The 15,913-nt window shown below is 43.6% G+C and overlaps 1 protein-coding gene across 1 annotated transcript in view; it reads left to right on the top strand.

Annotated features, from left to right (window-relative positions):
• The first annotated feature begins 5,084 nt into the window (after positions 1-5,084).
• Positions 5,085-15,913, top strand: part of BARX2 (BARX homeobox 2) — a 54,088-nt gene continuing 43,259 nt past the window's right edge. The window contains exon 1 of the mRNA XM_044281748.1: positions 5,085-5,483. Coding sequence (XP_044137683.1) covers positions 5,297-5,483 — 187 coding nt within the window. The 5' untranslated portion in view covers positions 5,085-5,296. The remainder of the gene's footprint in view (positions 5,484-15,913) is intronic.

The following is a 15,913-nucleotide window of genomic DNA, read 5'->3' as shown; positions in this document are numbered from 1 at the left end:
TGGGTGTAGGGGTCAGTATAGAATAGTGGTAGCACACTGGGAATCCTGGGTGCAGGGGTGAGTATAGAATAGGGGTAACACGCAGGGGATCTTGAGTGCAGGAGTCAGCATAGAATATGGGTACACATTGGGGATCCTGGGTGCAGGGGTCAGTATAGAATAGGGGTAATACACGGGGAATCCTGGGTGCAGAGGTCAGTATAAAATATGGGTACAAGGGGAATCCTGGGTCAAGAGGTCAGTATAGAATAGGGGTAACACTGGGGATCCTAGATGCAGGGGTCAGTATAGAATGGGATTAACACATCGGGGATCTTGGATGCAGGGGTCAGTATAGACTAGGCGTAACACATGGGGGATCCTGGGTGCAGGGGTCAGTACAGAAGAGGGGTAACACATGGGGATCCTGGGTGCAGGGGTCAGTACAGAATAGGGGTAACATATGGGGATCCTCGACGCAGGGGTCAGTATAGAATAGGGGTAACACACAGGGGATCCTGAGTGCAGGGGTCAGCATAGAATATGGGTACACATTGGGAATCCTGGGTGCAGGGATCAGTATAGAATAGGGATAACACACCGTAGATCCTGGATGCAGGGGTCAGTATAGAATAGGGGTAACACACAGGGGATCCTGAGTGCAGGGGTCAGCATAGAATATGGGTACACATTGGGAATCCTGGGTGCAGGGATCAGTATAGAATAGGGATAACACACCGTAGATCCTGGATGCAGGGGTCAGTATAGAATAGGGGTAACACACAGGGGATCCTGAGTGCAGGGGTCAGCATAGAATATGGGTACACATTGGGAATCTTGGGTGCAGGGATCAGTATAGAATAGGGATAACACACCGTAGATCCTGGATGCAGGGGTCAGTATAGAATAGGGGTAACACATGGGGATCTTGTGTGCAGGGGTCAGTATAGGATAAGGTTACTTACAGGGGTTAGTATAGCATAAAGGAACACAGGGATCCTAAATGCAGGAGTCAGTAAAGTATAGGGGTGCAGGGGGACAGAAACACCAGAATTCAACCCCGGTAAGGAAGTAATAGAAGCACTATACACACTGTAATAACCAGGATCGTAATATGATAGAACATGGATGTTATCAGATTAATAACAGTAATGACACTGGCAGGAGAACTGGGGGAACTGACAATTATTATTATTAATAACAATAATAATAATAATAATAATATTAAAGAGATTATGATGATGACACTGCAGGAGGTGGAGCATTTCCATATACATTGTTACCAGCAGTACAGACAGTATACAATGTTACCAACAGTATACATACTATACATTGTTACCAGCAGTACAGACAGTATACATTATCAGCCGTTCAGACAGTATACAATGTTACCAGCGGTACAGACAGTATACATTGTTACCAGCAGTACAGACAGTATACATTGTTATCAGCTGTACAAACAGTATACACAGAGGGCATTACTATTAGGAAGTAGGAACAGAGGGCATTACTGCTATTAAGGGGGTGGGCATAACTGTTACGGGGCACAATGGGCATTACTACTGTAAAGGGGTACAGTGGGCATTACTACTGTTATGGGGGCACAGAGAGGGCATTGCAGCTGTGAAGGGGCAATACTGCTGTGAGGGGGTAGAATTTCTTTAAAGTATTTGTGACAGCGGGGGTGGGGGGTGCCAGAGAAAGGACCCGCCACCGGGGGCGAAACACCCTAGGCACGACACTGCATGTTGGACCTAAATTCCCTGGATTTAATGGAAGCCCTTATGGGACAAAAACAGCAAAAGGTAGAGTGGATCCAGTATGTGGAACCTGCATTCCCTGTACTATATGGTGACCATTATGACACCATAACAGGTAGCATTTAGTGTTAGGTTCCTGTCCTATAAAGATCGCCTTGATGCTGGCAGACAGGCACAAATCATTTAGTAAAAAAATAAATTGCCAAGAATCTCAAATTTAGAAAATTAGCATAGCATTAGCACCAAAATATTTTCTATAATTATGGCATTATTGTACATTATTTGTGTTTGCAGAGTGCTGTTACTTACTTTTTTTTTGTGTTTGTGCTTTCAGCCATGGCTTTGTGCACCTGCGCATTGGGATGTGCTGACTGACCCCCTTCTTCTTTGAGCTCCATAGATGGACATATACAATGAGGGTATTATATCTGATGTCTGCATAGATGGCTACATTTAGGATACTGTACCAGAGCATTGTACAGGTGGCTGAACTCAAGATGCTGTATCTGTTTAAGTGGATACATTCAGGATACTGTAGTTTAGCTCTGTAAAAGTAGATACTGTCAGAATACTAACCCTAAATTGTTCTCAATTATATAAATGGTAAAAAGTCTAAATCTTTTGGTGTTGGCCCGTTACAGAGTGATGAGGGGAGAGATGCAGAGAGCAATGAGAAAGTAAAGCTATCAAATATTTTTCTTCTTCACTGTATTCATTGAGGAAAATAAACTGTTATATGAAATGCAGAATGTAAAAGTAAATTTGTCATTAAAAGTGTCCTGTTTGACCCAGGAAGAAGTGCAGCAGCGTCTCAAAATAGTCAAATTACCGGAACCAGATGGCAAACACCCCCATATCCTAAGAGAATTAAGTAATGTAATAGACAGACCTTTATTTCTGAAATTTAAGGACTCTATATTGACGGAGAGTGTTCCAGAGAATTGGCACATAGCAAATGTGGTGCCATTATTCAAAAAAAGGGTCAAAAACAGCTCCCTGTAACTATAGGCCAGTAAGTGTAACATCTGTTGTGGGTAAACTGTTTGAAGGTTTTCTAAGAGATGCTATTTTGGAGTACGTCAATGAAAATAAGCAAATAACGCCATATCATCATGGCTTCATGAGGGATCGGTCATGTCAAACTAAATTAATCAGTTTCTATGAGGAGGTAAGTTCTAGACTTGACCGCGGTGAATCAATGGATGTCGTGTATCTGGACTTCTCCAAAGCATTTGACACTGTACCACATAAAAGGTTAGTATATAAAATGAGAATGCTCGGACTGGGAGAAAACGTCTGTAAGTGGGTAAGTAACTGGCTCAGTGATAGAAAACACAGGGTGGTTGTTAACGGTACACACTCAGATTAGGTCACTGTCACTAGTGGGGTACCTCAGGGGTCAGTATTGGGCCCTATTCTCTTCAATATATTTATTAATGATCTTGTAGAAGGCTTGCACAGTAAAATATCATTTTTTGCTGGGTTTTTCTGGGTTCCGGTACACAAGGCAGACATAGCAGAGCTGGAGAGGGTTCAGAGGAGGGCAACTAAAATAATAACTGGAATAGGTGGACTACAGTACTGTGAAAGATCATCAAAATTAGGGCTATTCCCTTTAGAAAAAAGACGACTAAGGGGAGATCTAATAACTATGTATAAATATATCAGAGGTCAGTACCCCCATCATCTCTTCATACCCAAGACTGGTAATGTGAATACGCTGAAGATACTGTATCTGAGCTCTATACATTTGGATACAAAGAAGATACTGTATCTAAGCCCTGTACAGGTAGATACATTGAAGATAATGTATCTGAGCTCTGTACAGGTGGATACACAGAACATACTGTATCTGAGCCCTGTACAGGTGGATACACTGTAGATACTGTATCTGAGCCCAGGTGGATACATTGTAGATACTGTATCTGAGCCCTGTACAGGTGGATACACTGTAGATGCTGTATCTGAGCCCTGTACAGGTGGATACACTGTAGATACTGTATCTGAGCCCAGGTGGATACATTGTAGATACTGTATCTGAGCCCTGTACAGGTGGATACACTGTAGATGCTGTATCTGAGCCCTGTACAGGTGGATACACTGTAGATACTGTATCTGAGCCCTGTACATGTGGATACACTGTAGATACTGTATCTGAGCCCTGTACAGGTGGATACACTGTAGATGCTGTATCTGAGCCCTGTACAGGTAGATACACTGTAGATACTGTATCTGAGCCCAGGTGGATACATTGTAGATACTGTATCTGAGCCATGTACAGGTGGATACACTGTAGATGCTGTATCTGAGCCCAGGTGTATACATTGTAGCTACTGTATCTGAGCCCTGTACAGGTGGATACACTGTAGATACTGTATCTGAGCCCAGGTGGACACATTGTAGATACTGTATCTGAACCCTGTACAGGTGGATACACTGTAGATGCTGTATCTGAGCCATGTACAGGTGGATACACTGTAGCTACTGTATCTGAGCCCAGGTGTATACACTGTAGCTACTGTATCTGAGCCCAGGTGTATACACTGTAGATACTGTATCTGAGCCCAGGTGGATACACTGTAGATGCTGTATCTGAGCCCTGTACAGGTGGATACACTGTAGATACTGTATCTGAGCCCAGGTGGATACACTGTAGATACTGTATCTGAGCCCTGTACAGGTGGATACACTGTAGATACTGTATCTGAGCCCAGGTGGATACATTGTAGATACTGTATCTGAGCCCTGTACAGGTGGATACACTGTAGATACTGTATCTGAACCCTGTACAGGTGGATACACTGTAGATACTGTATCTGAGCCCAGGTGTATACACTGTAGCTACTGTATCTGAGCCCAGGTGTATACACTGTAGATACTGTATCTGAGCCCAGGTGGATACACTGTAGATGCTGTATCTGAGCCCTGTACAGGTGGATACACTGTAGATACTGTATCTGAGCCCAGGTGGATACACTGTAGATACTGTATCTGAGCCCTGTACAGGTGGATACACCGTAGATACTGTATCTGAGCCCAGGTGGATACATTGTAGATACTGTATCTGAGCCCTGTACAGGTGGATACACTGTAGATACTGTATCTGAGCCCTGTACAGGTGGATACACGGTAGATACTGCATCTGAGCTGTGTACTGTGGCGCTGATGTGACTATTGGGGGGCTGCTGCTCTCATGTAAGCCGTTTTGCAGATGTCACCGTGATGGATACAAGGAAAGAAACAGAGCAGGTGGGGGGAGAACAAGAGAGACGGGAGTGAGAGACACCCACTAATCCAGGGGGAGTGACATCCACAGAGACAGTCTACAGAGAGCGGCAGCCGGGACTGAGCATCAGTGACAGAGGCGGCCGCACACCGGGAGCTCCTGCTGACGGCTCTCGCCATGCCCCGCACAGCACCGCACGGCTCTGACTGACAGCAGCACTGAAAGGAAGCTTATATAGCGGAGGAGCCGAGACCCCGCACAGGATACGCAGCTCCCCGCACACCCGGGAGGACGAGATCCAGGGAACAAGGGTTCATCTCCGGAGCACAACATGCACTGCCAGGCCGAGCTCAGGCTCACCTCCCCCGGACAGCTGAAAGCGGCCAGGCGGCGCTACAAGTCCTTCATGATCGACGAGATTCTCTCCAAGGAGACGTGCGACTACTTTGAGAAGCTGTCGCTGTACTCCGTGTGTCCGTCTCTGCTGGTGCGACCCAAACCGCTGCACTCGTGTTCCGGTAAGAGCCGTCCTCCGCCTGATGGTGTGGGGACCCCAGCCCTAGTAATGTCCGTCTGTCTACATCTATTCTATCTGTCTATCTATCCATCCATCTATCTACATCTATTATATCTATCTCTCATATCTATCTATCTATCTATCTATCTATCTCATATCTATCTATCTATCTCATATTTATCTATCTATCTATCTATCTATCTATCTATCTATCTATCTATCTATCTATCTATCTATCTATCTTTAATGCCTGCCATGCCTTTGATGGTCAGCCTGCAGGCAGGGTCTCTGTTGTGTATAGCAGTTGTTTTAGTTGATGCTGTGTGCAGTGGAGGTTCTTGTGTTATTTGCCCATGAGGTGATGTACAGCGGGGTCTGCTTAGAAGATATTATTATCATTATTATTATTATTATTAGTTCTTATTTGTGTACTTTCCTACATATAAGAGGCATCATACAAATATAGGAATATAGAGTTTTTCTAGTACACTACGCCTTCCATCCTCCTCTCCACCTCTCCTTAATTCCTAGCCCTCACTCACACATAACACTTCTCTATGTAGCCTCTCCTCAACCCTAGAGCTGACACTTTGTCCTGCAGGCTTCCCTCACCTCCCTGCAGCCTTCACTGACCCCAAGAGCTGGCATCTCTCCCAGCAGTCTTCTCTCACATGTTTCTGCTCAGCCTTTGAGCTGACATTTCTGCATGCAGCCTTCAATGCCCCAGGAGCTAACACATCCCCGTTGCAATTTCTGCTGCCCTTAGAGCTGACTCTCCTCTCTGCAGCTTCTTCTTGCCTCTAGAGCTGACACTTCTAGTTGTGGCTCAGTCCTACAGCTGACACCTTTCCCTGCAGCTTCTGTTTACTCCTACAGCTGACAGTTCTCCTTGAAGCTTCTGCTCACTCCTTCCAGATTGTGCTCACTATTAGAGCTGCCTCTTCTCCCTGCAGCTTCACATGGCTCTCTGATACTTTTCCTTGCAGCTTGTGATGACCTGTATAGCTGATACGTCTGTATCTTTGTTTAGTCCTAGAGTTGACAATTCTCCTTGCAGTTTCTGCTCACCACTAGAGCTGACACTTCTCACTGCATCCTATGTGCTCACCCCTAAAGCTGACACTTCCCAATGCACCCCCTGCTCACCACTAGAGCTGACACTTCTCACTGCATCCTCTGTGCTCACCCCTAAAGCTGATACTTCTCACTGCATCCTCTGTGCTCACCCCTAAGGCTGACACTTCTCATTGCATCCTCTGCTCACCCCCAGATCTGACACTTCCCAATGCATCCTCTGCTCACCCCTAAAGCTGACACTTCCCAATGCACCCCCTGCTCACCACTAGAGCTGACACTTCTCACTGCATCCTCTGCTCACCCCTAGAGCTGACACTTCCTAATGCATCTTCTGCTGACCCCTATAGCTGACACTTCCCAATGCATCCTCTGCTCGCCCCAAGAGCTGACACTTCCCAATGCATCCTCTGCTCGCCCCTAGAGCTGACACTTCCCAATGCATCTTCTGCTCACCCCTATAGCTGACACTTCCCAATGCATCCTCTTCTCACCCCTAGAGCTGACACTTCCCAATGCATCTTCTGCTCACCCCTATAGCTGACACTTCCCAATGCATCCTCTTCTCACCCCTAGAGCTAACTCTTCTGACTGCATCCTCTGCTCGCCCCTAGAGCTGACACTTCCCAATGCATCTTCTGCTCACCCCTATAGCTGACACTTCCCAATGCATCCTCTTCTCACCCCTAGAGCTAACTCTTCTGACTGCATCCTCTGCTCACCCCTAGAGCTGACACTTCTCAATGCATCCTCTGCTCACCCCTAGAGCTGACACTTCCCAATGCATCCTCTGCTCACCCCTAGAGCTGACACTTCCCAATGCCTCCTCTGCTCACCTCTAGAGCTGAGTACTTCCCAATGCATCCTCTGCTCACCCCTAAAGCTGACTCTTCTCCATGCATCCTCTGCTCACCCCTAGAGCTGACTCTTCTCCATGCATCCTCGGCTCACCCCTAGAGCAGCAGCCACTGTAGGAGAACCTGCGGCAGAGGTCACACAGGAGGTGTAAGCAGTGATTGCAGAGGACTGGAAGCACTTGGTTCTTGCTGAATGAAGAGAGACTGTTGGAAAATAAAAATCATCAGAGCACAATTGAGCTTTTGTGTGAAACAGCAGCATTTGTGAGCTGTCACTTGTCTCCTGATGTAACAATCCAGCAGCTTGTCAGGGAGAGCTGGCCTCTGTAAACCAGCCATGTACACTGAAGAAATTCTCAAGATCTGCCATGGGTTCTCTGCCATGTACACTGGAGCAGGGTTCTCTGCCATGTACACTAGAGCAGGGTTCTCTGCCATGTACACTAGAGCAGGGTTCTCTGCCATGTACTCTGGAGCAGGGTTCTCTGCCATGTACACTGGAGCAGGGTCCTCTACTATTTACACTGGAGCAGGGTTCTCTGCTATGTACACTGGAGCAGGGTTCTCTGCCATGTACACTGGAGCAGGGTTCTCTGCCATGTACACTGGAGCAGGGTTCTCTGCCATGTACACTGGAGCAGGGTTCTCTGCTATGTACACTAGAGCAGGGTTCTCTGCCATGTACACTGGAGCAGGGTTCTCTGCCATGTACACTGGAGCAGGGTTCTCTACTATGTACACTGGAGCAGGGTTCTCTGCCATGTACACTGGAGCAGGGTTCTCTGCCATGTACACTAGAGCAGGGTTCTCTGCCATGTACACTGGAGCAGTGTTCTCTGCTATGTACACTGGAGCAGGGTTCTCTGCCATGTACACTGGAGCAGGGTTCTCTGCAATGTGCACTAGAGCAGGGTTCTCTGCCATGTACACTAGAGCAGGGTTCTCTGCCATGTTCTCTGGAGCAGGGTTCTCTGCCATGTACACTGGAGCAGGGTTCTCTGCCATGTACATTGGAGCAGGGTTCTCTGCCATGTACACTGGAGCAGGGTTCTCTGCCATGTACACTGGAGCAGGGTTCTCTGCCATGTACACTGGAGCAGGGTTCTCTGCCATGTACACTGGAGCAGAGTTCTCTGCCATGTACACTGGAGCAGGGTTCTATGTAATGTACACTGGAGCAGGGTTCTATGTCATGTACACTGGAGCAGGGTTCTATGTCATGTACACTGGAGCAGGGTTCTATGTCATGTACATTGGAGCAGGGTTCTCTGCCATGTACACTGGAGCAGGGTTCTCTGCCATGTACACTGAAGCAGGGTTCTATGTCATGTACATTGGAGCAGGGTTCTCTGCCATGTACACTGGAGCAGGGTACTCTGCCATGTACACTGGAGCAGGATACTATGTCATGTACATTGGAGCAGGGTTCTCTGCCATGTACATTGGAGCAGGGTTCTCTGCCATGTACATTGGAGCAGGGTTCTATGTCATGTACATTGGAGCAGGGTTCTCTGCCATGTACACTGGAGCAGGGTACTCTGCCATGTACACTGGAGCAGGGTACTCTGCCATGTACACTGGAGCAGGGTACTCTGCCATTTACACGGGGAGATGGAAGGGATGGGTGCCTCTTCCTGGTATCATATAATGTTCTGCCCCCTATATAATAGACTATCGGTTTCAGGGGGGTGATCTCTTATTGGTTATGTAGATTGTCTTAAATCCTACCTGCCAGATTCTAGAAAACTGTAAATAATGGAACACATTCAGATTTATCGGTACCCGACAGGAAATAGATCTGCCAGTGAATCTGGCAACAATCAGATCGTAGGAAACTGACCCCAAGCGATTCCCTACGACCATGATATAGCGCGATTCGGGTTCAGTTAGTGGCTTCATACAATCGTTCAGTGCAGGAAAGCTCCCGATATAGAAATGATTGTATATGTGATCACTGAATCCACATGGGATGCCTCAGGAGAGGAGAGCCGACGATCAGCGACTGTACAAGCGCCAGAGATCGATGCAATCGGGAGATGTGCACAATGTGCGGCTGTCCAGGTATTGCCGGCAGCGGCTTCTTTCTCCTCGGGGCAAGGTCCCTTTCAGTAAATGTCAGGTTCTGATAACATATGAGGCTGGGGTCGCACACGTCTGAGGCTGGGGTCGCACACATATAAGGCTGGGGTCGCACACATATAAGGCTGGGGTCGCACACATATAAGGCTGGGGTCGCACACATATAAGGCTGGGGTGGCACATCTGGGGGTCGCACACATATATGGCTGGGGTCGCACACATATGGGGCTGGGGTCGCACACGTCTGAGGCTGGGGTCGCACACATATAAGGCTGGGGTCGCACACATATAAGGCTGGGGTCGCACACATATAAGGCTGGGGTGGCACACATCTGAGGCTGGGGTCGCACACATATATGGCTGGGGTCGCACACATATAAGACTGGGGTCGCACACATATAAGGCTGGGGTCTCAAACATATAAGGCTGGGGTCGCACACATCTGAGGCTGGGGTCGCACTCGGTTTCTTTGTACAGGAGCGGACATCAGACTTTATTATTTTCCTGTATTACTTACTAATTGAGTTTACTTCTCCAATTGTCGGCTGCGCTGATTGCTGTGTATATTGCACTATTGTGCACCCAAAGGGGGGAATAATTAATAAAGAAATATATATATATCTATATCTATATATATATATATATATATATATATATATATATATATATATATATATATTATAAAACTATATCCATATCAATATAGTTAAACAAAAAACACAGGCAATAATAATCCAAATCTGCTGCGCTGCAAGACAACCCTAGTGGAGCAGCCCATAGCCTGCCGGTCTGCACTGCTGCTCAGGGGGTCTAGAGCTGAGAAGCTCCGAGTCCTGATCAGGTGCAGTAGCGATAATGCCGCATTCATCTCAAATGTCGCACTTTGTATTGATCGGAAATGTTGACTTTTTGTTGATGCAGTTCAATGTGGGGACAGAAAGGTTGGGGATCTTCGCTGTACATGCAGGACACTGTTCATATTCCACAAGGTGGCCAAGTTAGTTACTGAAGGGGTGGGGGGGGGGAAGAATTAGCCTTTTGACCAGGGCTATGATTCCGGTTCTCCTGCAGAGTCTGACTCCCACACAGTAACACCCGGTCTCCTGCTTCTCTCCTGCACCCTATTTATGCTTTGCTTCCCGAAGATCACTATATGGAACCACTGACAGTTGTGTGTTAGGGGGTAGTGGTGACATTTATAAGGGTACAACCACAAGTTCAGGTCTCTGGGTGTCATTTTGGATGCCAAAACCAGGAATGAATTCCCCCAAAAATTGATGAGCAACAAATCGGCCTTCTGTGAATTCACCTTTAGGGGGATGCTCACATGGAGGTTTTTTTTTTTTCGTGGCTTTTGGTTCAAATTCTGCACCCAAAAAAAATAACACTGAAAACATTGCAAATTATGTCCATGGGAAAACTGCTCCTAAATTTACACAAGGCTGTTTTTCTTTCTGTGGTTTGGGAAAGAGAAGTGACATGTTCAATCTTGGCTGGATTTTGTGTGGAATCCACATCCTAATTCCCCATTGAAATGGCCAGAATAAAAAAAAATCATAAAAAATATATCAAAAACTGCAATGGAATAAAAACTGCATCCCAGGAGGATACCACAACAGTTTTTCTTTGCAGCACATAAAAGACTCTGTGATCATCCCCTTACAGCTGCCAAACCTGGACCTTGTACTGTTTTACCAAATCAGATTGAGACACCGTTCTTAAATGCTGCCTGTAACAAGCCCTAAAACCTGATGTACAAAAAACTGAAAATAATAATCTTAGTTTGGACATAAGCTTAGTCATAAAACAGATTAGAATAATAAAAAAAATACTTAAAAACTGATGACAATTGATCTCATTCTATATGAGTCACCCAATCAGTTTGACACAAACAAACAAAAAAGAGAAGCAAAACAAAAAAAACTGTTGCCATTGTGTGAACGCACCCCTACATCATTGTAGCTGTATTTCACTCAACCTGTCCTGTCCAGAGGTTGAAGCTGTCCCAGTTTATGTTATGGGACTGACACTAATTCAGCTTATGATTGCTGTTTGGTTGTTAAAGAACCTAAACAAATCTGTAGCTGATAATATATCTGTAAAACAACAGCAAAAAGGAACAAATGCTGCATCTGTTATTAGGTGTCACTTGTCTCCTCATTCTGCACCAGCTAATAGAAATAATAGAAATCCCCAGAAGCCTTTGGCATGAATTTGACGTCAATTATGATAAATCTTAATATTTTGTAGAAATAATGATGGGATTTTTTTAGGATCTTGTTTGCCGTTTTTATATTATTTATTTTATTCAACTCTAGAAAACTGTCAGTACTGATTTAGCATTTGGGATGGTTTTCCACGTTTCTCTATTCAAAAATGCATTTCTACAATATAATTTTCTTTAGCTTTCTTTGGTTTCGTTTTAAATCACCGCATGCTCTGGTTGTGTTTCCCCCCCCCCCCCCATAGATTTCAGTATAGGAAAAAGATTTTGGAAAAAAACACAATTAAAATGTCTGACAGCCTTACAAAAAAATTACTTGTTTTACAAAAAAAAACTGGATGTAAATGTTGTCTGTCAGCACCCTTGTACAAGAGGAAGGAAAAGAGTATATGTACTCCAACTATTTCTTTACCTTCATTTTGTACATACATTTTAACAGAAATATATACAAAAAGTTAATAAATAAATACATAAATAAATAAAATTATATATATAATTGTTCTACAGAACATATTATTTCTAATGTTTTCTGTTTGTATTTGTTATATTGGGAAATATTTTTATTTATAAAAATAGAAAGGCAAGATACGTAGTTACATTTCATTTTGATAATCATAATATTACTTACAAAATGTTATTATTCATTATTTTATCTCCATTATCATTGATCCTTTGCTAATAGTTTTTTTTTTAACAACTAATTGAAAAAATGTTGTCAGGACACCGGGGCTGGTGTATACTTTTTGCATTATTTCTAGAAGTGAAGATTTCATTATAAAAGAAACTAAATAATCTGTATTGGATTGTTATTTTTCCATCATTATTACCTCTGCTGATAAGAAACCAGTCACAGGAGATTACATGTATAAAACGTAATGGAAAAGTTGATACAAAGTGGACAGCAGTGATTTGTTCCCAGCCATTGCTATGATCTGGTAAAGGAGACTCCTGAGGTCTAGAGTAACGTAAGGTGCATATATCATGATGCCAGAGACATTGAGGGGATCGAATCCATCTGACGAGTAGGGGTCAGTCCCAGTTTTATTTACTGCTTGTTATACCTCATGCACATGAACTTATTTTCTTTCCATAAGTTACTTTGTGTGCATTCCGTTTCCGTATATCCGTATTTACATTCCACCCAAAAAATAGAACGTGTCCTATTATTGTCCGCCTTACGGACAAGGATAGGACTGTTTTATTAGGGGCCAGCTGTTCCGTTCCGCAAAATACGGAATGCACACGGACGTCATCTGTATTTTTTGAGGATCCGTTTTTTGCGGACCACAAAATACATACGGTCGTGTACATGAGGCCTTATACTGGGGCAGCAGCACCTTAGGGCGCCTTCACAAGCAGCAGATTTTGTGGCAGAAATTTCTGAGACTGAAAATAAGTTACAATCAGCGCTCATGCACACGACCATATGGCTTTTTCAGTGTTTTGCGGGCCTTTTTAAACGGATCAATTTTTCCAATTTTTGTTTCAGTAGTGTTTCCGGTTCCGTTCCGTTTTTCCGTATGGCATATACAGTGACTTCAATGGAGCCACGAAACGCAATTTGCGGGCAATAATAGGACATGTTCTATCTATGAATGGAAAAACGGAAACGGAATGCACACGGAGACACTTCATTTTTTTTTGCTGACCCATTGAAATGAATGGTTCAGTATAAGTAACGCATACTGAACTCAAAAAATGTTCGTGTGCATGAGCCCTCATGCGGACGGGATTGTTGTGCCAGGAACAACATGGATTTTTGCAAGCCTCATTCCAGTCGTAGTTTGTGGTATTTGCGGTTATATTTAGGGGCTCATTTGGAGAAATCGCTGTTATGGTTTGTCATTTTTCTCCTTATAATCATTGCTTTACTTTACCCGTCGGTGCCCACTGTGCGCATGTCTATATGGATCTGTGCCATCCACCCTTTAAAACTCATCTTTTATGCCACTTGTTACTTAAGTGACATATGTGTAATAATAATAATTACATTCTAAACATAAAACCTGTTCTGTAGGAATAAAAAAACCTGTGCCTAGACCTAAATAAATAAACTTGTTAGAGGAACTTGTTTTTACTGGTGATTTTTTTATGTAGTTTAAAGTAAACTCTTCGCAGTTTAAATCCTAATTGTTTTATTATTTAATTACAATTACTTTTGTTTTAATAATTAATCTAAAAAGCGGAAATGAATTTGTTGACTAGGGCAATCTTAATGACATATCGTGTTTATCCCATCACATTTTTAGAGAACCTAAAGGCAAAGCATTGCTAGGGTACGGCCACAAGGTCTCCCGAGCTTTGGAAGCTAAAATCAGCAGTGGATCATAAAAGGAGAGAAGGGATAAAGGACAGATACGACTTCTATTTTTTGACTTTACTCCTGGTTTTGTCTTCCAAAACTGCATCAGGAAACCTGAATGTGTGGCAGCACCCTAGGTTCATATATATCTATATGAGAGAGATCAATAGCAATTAGCTATATAGATCCTATTTGCGGCCGATCCCTTTAAAATAAAACCTTTAATCATTCTTTTTTTTTTAAATAAAAAAAAACCTTATTTATTTTTAAATCTGCAAAACCCTTCAGTTCAGTGATTGGTAATTTGCTATGTCTATGAGTGCAATTGTTGCAGTATTCTATTAAGGGAATATTATCTCCATATTTCTCTCTATAACAGATAGACCAATTTGTATTTATTTGCATATTATAGCGGTCTCACATGTGACCGCAGGTTCACACAGAGTTTTTTTAAGCAGATTTTCCTGCAGATTTTTCTGCCAGAAGTAAATTCCACTGGAATTGGAAATGTAAAGAAGGGACTTCTACTTCTCCTTCCTGCTTTGGGTGAAAAACCTGCAAGAAAATCTGCCTCAAAACCTCAAAAAAAAAGTTTCCTATTTATATTTTATTTTTATAAAAATTTTTTAAAGCAAAAACAAACAGCTTTGTATCAACAACCATGAATGTGAGTACTGCCTAAACATGTTCAGCAGTAGGCAGCGGTGATTAATATGAATAGGAAATCAATAAATCCATGGTTAAGGACAAGGCCAAGCACAAATTCCTGTTACAAAATCTTCTTCTAAGTCCCAAGGCGATACATTTTGAATTTGCATATGAGCATTAAGAAGAGCGTGAGCTAAAAAAAAGATCTCTTTTATATTTAGCTGCAGAGATGGGAACTGGGACAAGAATGGCTTTGGCCGGAGCTGAATTTTCAGGGTGCCTTTACGCTCTGCAGATCTTGAGTTCCATTCATCTGAACGGGGTTGTTATGGCAGGAAGCACATGGATTTCTGCAAGCCTCATTCAGGTGAACGGAACTGATTTTCAGTTGCAAACATTTTCAGCAACGAAATCTACCTCCTGGGAAGTCACTCTAAGAATCCTTCACATTCAGAAGGCGATCCTGGACTCACTCCATCCTTGATTGTACATGTATGGCTGTGAATAAGCTCACAAACACTGGGCCAGCCATGATGCGATCTACACAAGCTCAGCAAAATGCCCTGAAAATGGAACACAACATCTGCGCATTCTGCATATCACACGTTAAATTTAGAACTGCTTCATTTCAGAATTGTTGTCACCTGTTCCCCCTCTCCGGGGCAGTCCCTTGTTTTGACTCTAAGGGTACGGCCACACAAAGTTATTTGGACGAGGTTTCGAGACAGATCTGCTTGCAGGATTTTTTGCCAAAGTCAGAAGTGCATTCGAAAGGAATCGGAAATATAAAGGAAGGATTTCTGCTTCTCTTTCCGGGTGGATCCACTTCTGGCTTTGGCTGAAAATTCTGCCTCAAAACCTCGTCCAAAATCGTCTGCTGGTAGAAATGTCCTTGTTTCCTCAGCACAAAATGTTATATACAGTGCTTGCAAAAGTATTCACCCCCTTGACTTTTTTTGTATTTTGTTACATTACAGCCTTAAATTCAATGTTTTGTTAATCTGAATTTTATGTGATGGGTCAGAAAACAATAGTCTAAGTTGGTGAAGTGAAATGAGAAAAATATATAAATACAACTATTGTTTGGAAATAGAAAACTTGGCATGTGCGTATGTGCCCTTTGGAAGCCCATAAAAAGCTCTGGTGCTACCAATTTCCTTCAGAAGTCACATCATTAGTGACGTGATGTCCACCTGTGTGCAATCTAAGTGTCACATGATCTGTCATTACATATACACACCTTTTTT

The sequence above is a fragment of the Bufo gargarizans genome, chromosome 2, assembly GCF_014858855.1.
Source record: "Bufo gargarizans isolate SCDJY-AF-19 chromosome 2, ASM1485885v1, whole genome shotgun sequence".
NCBI classification, from domain to species: Eukaryota; Metazoa; Chordata; class Amphibia; order Anura; family Bufonidae; genus Bufo; species Bufo gargarizans.
This window is presented reverse-complemented; position numbering and strand designations above follow the sequence as displayed.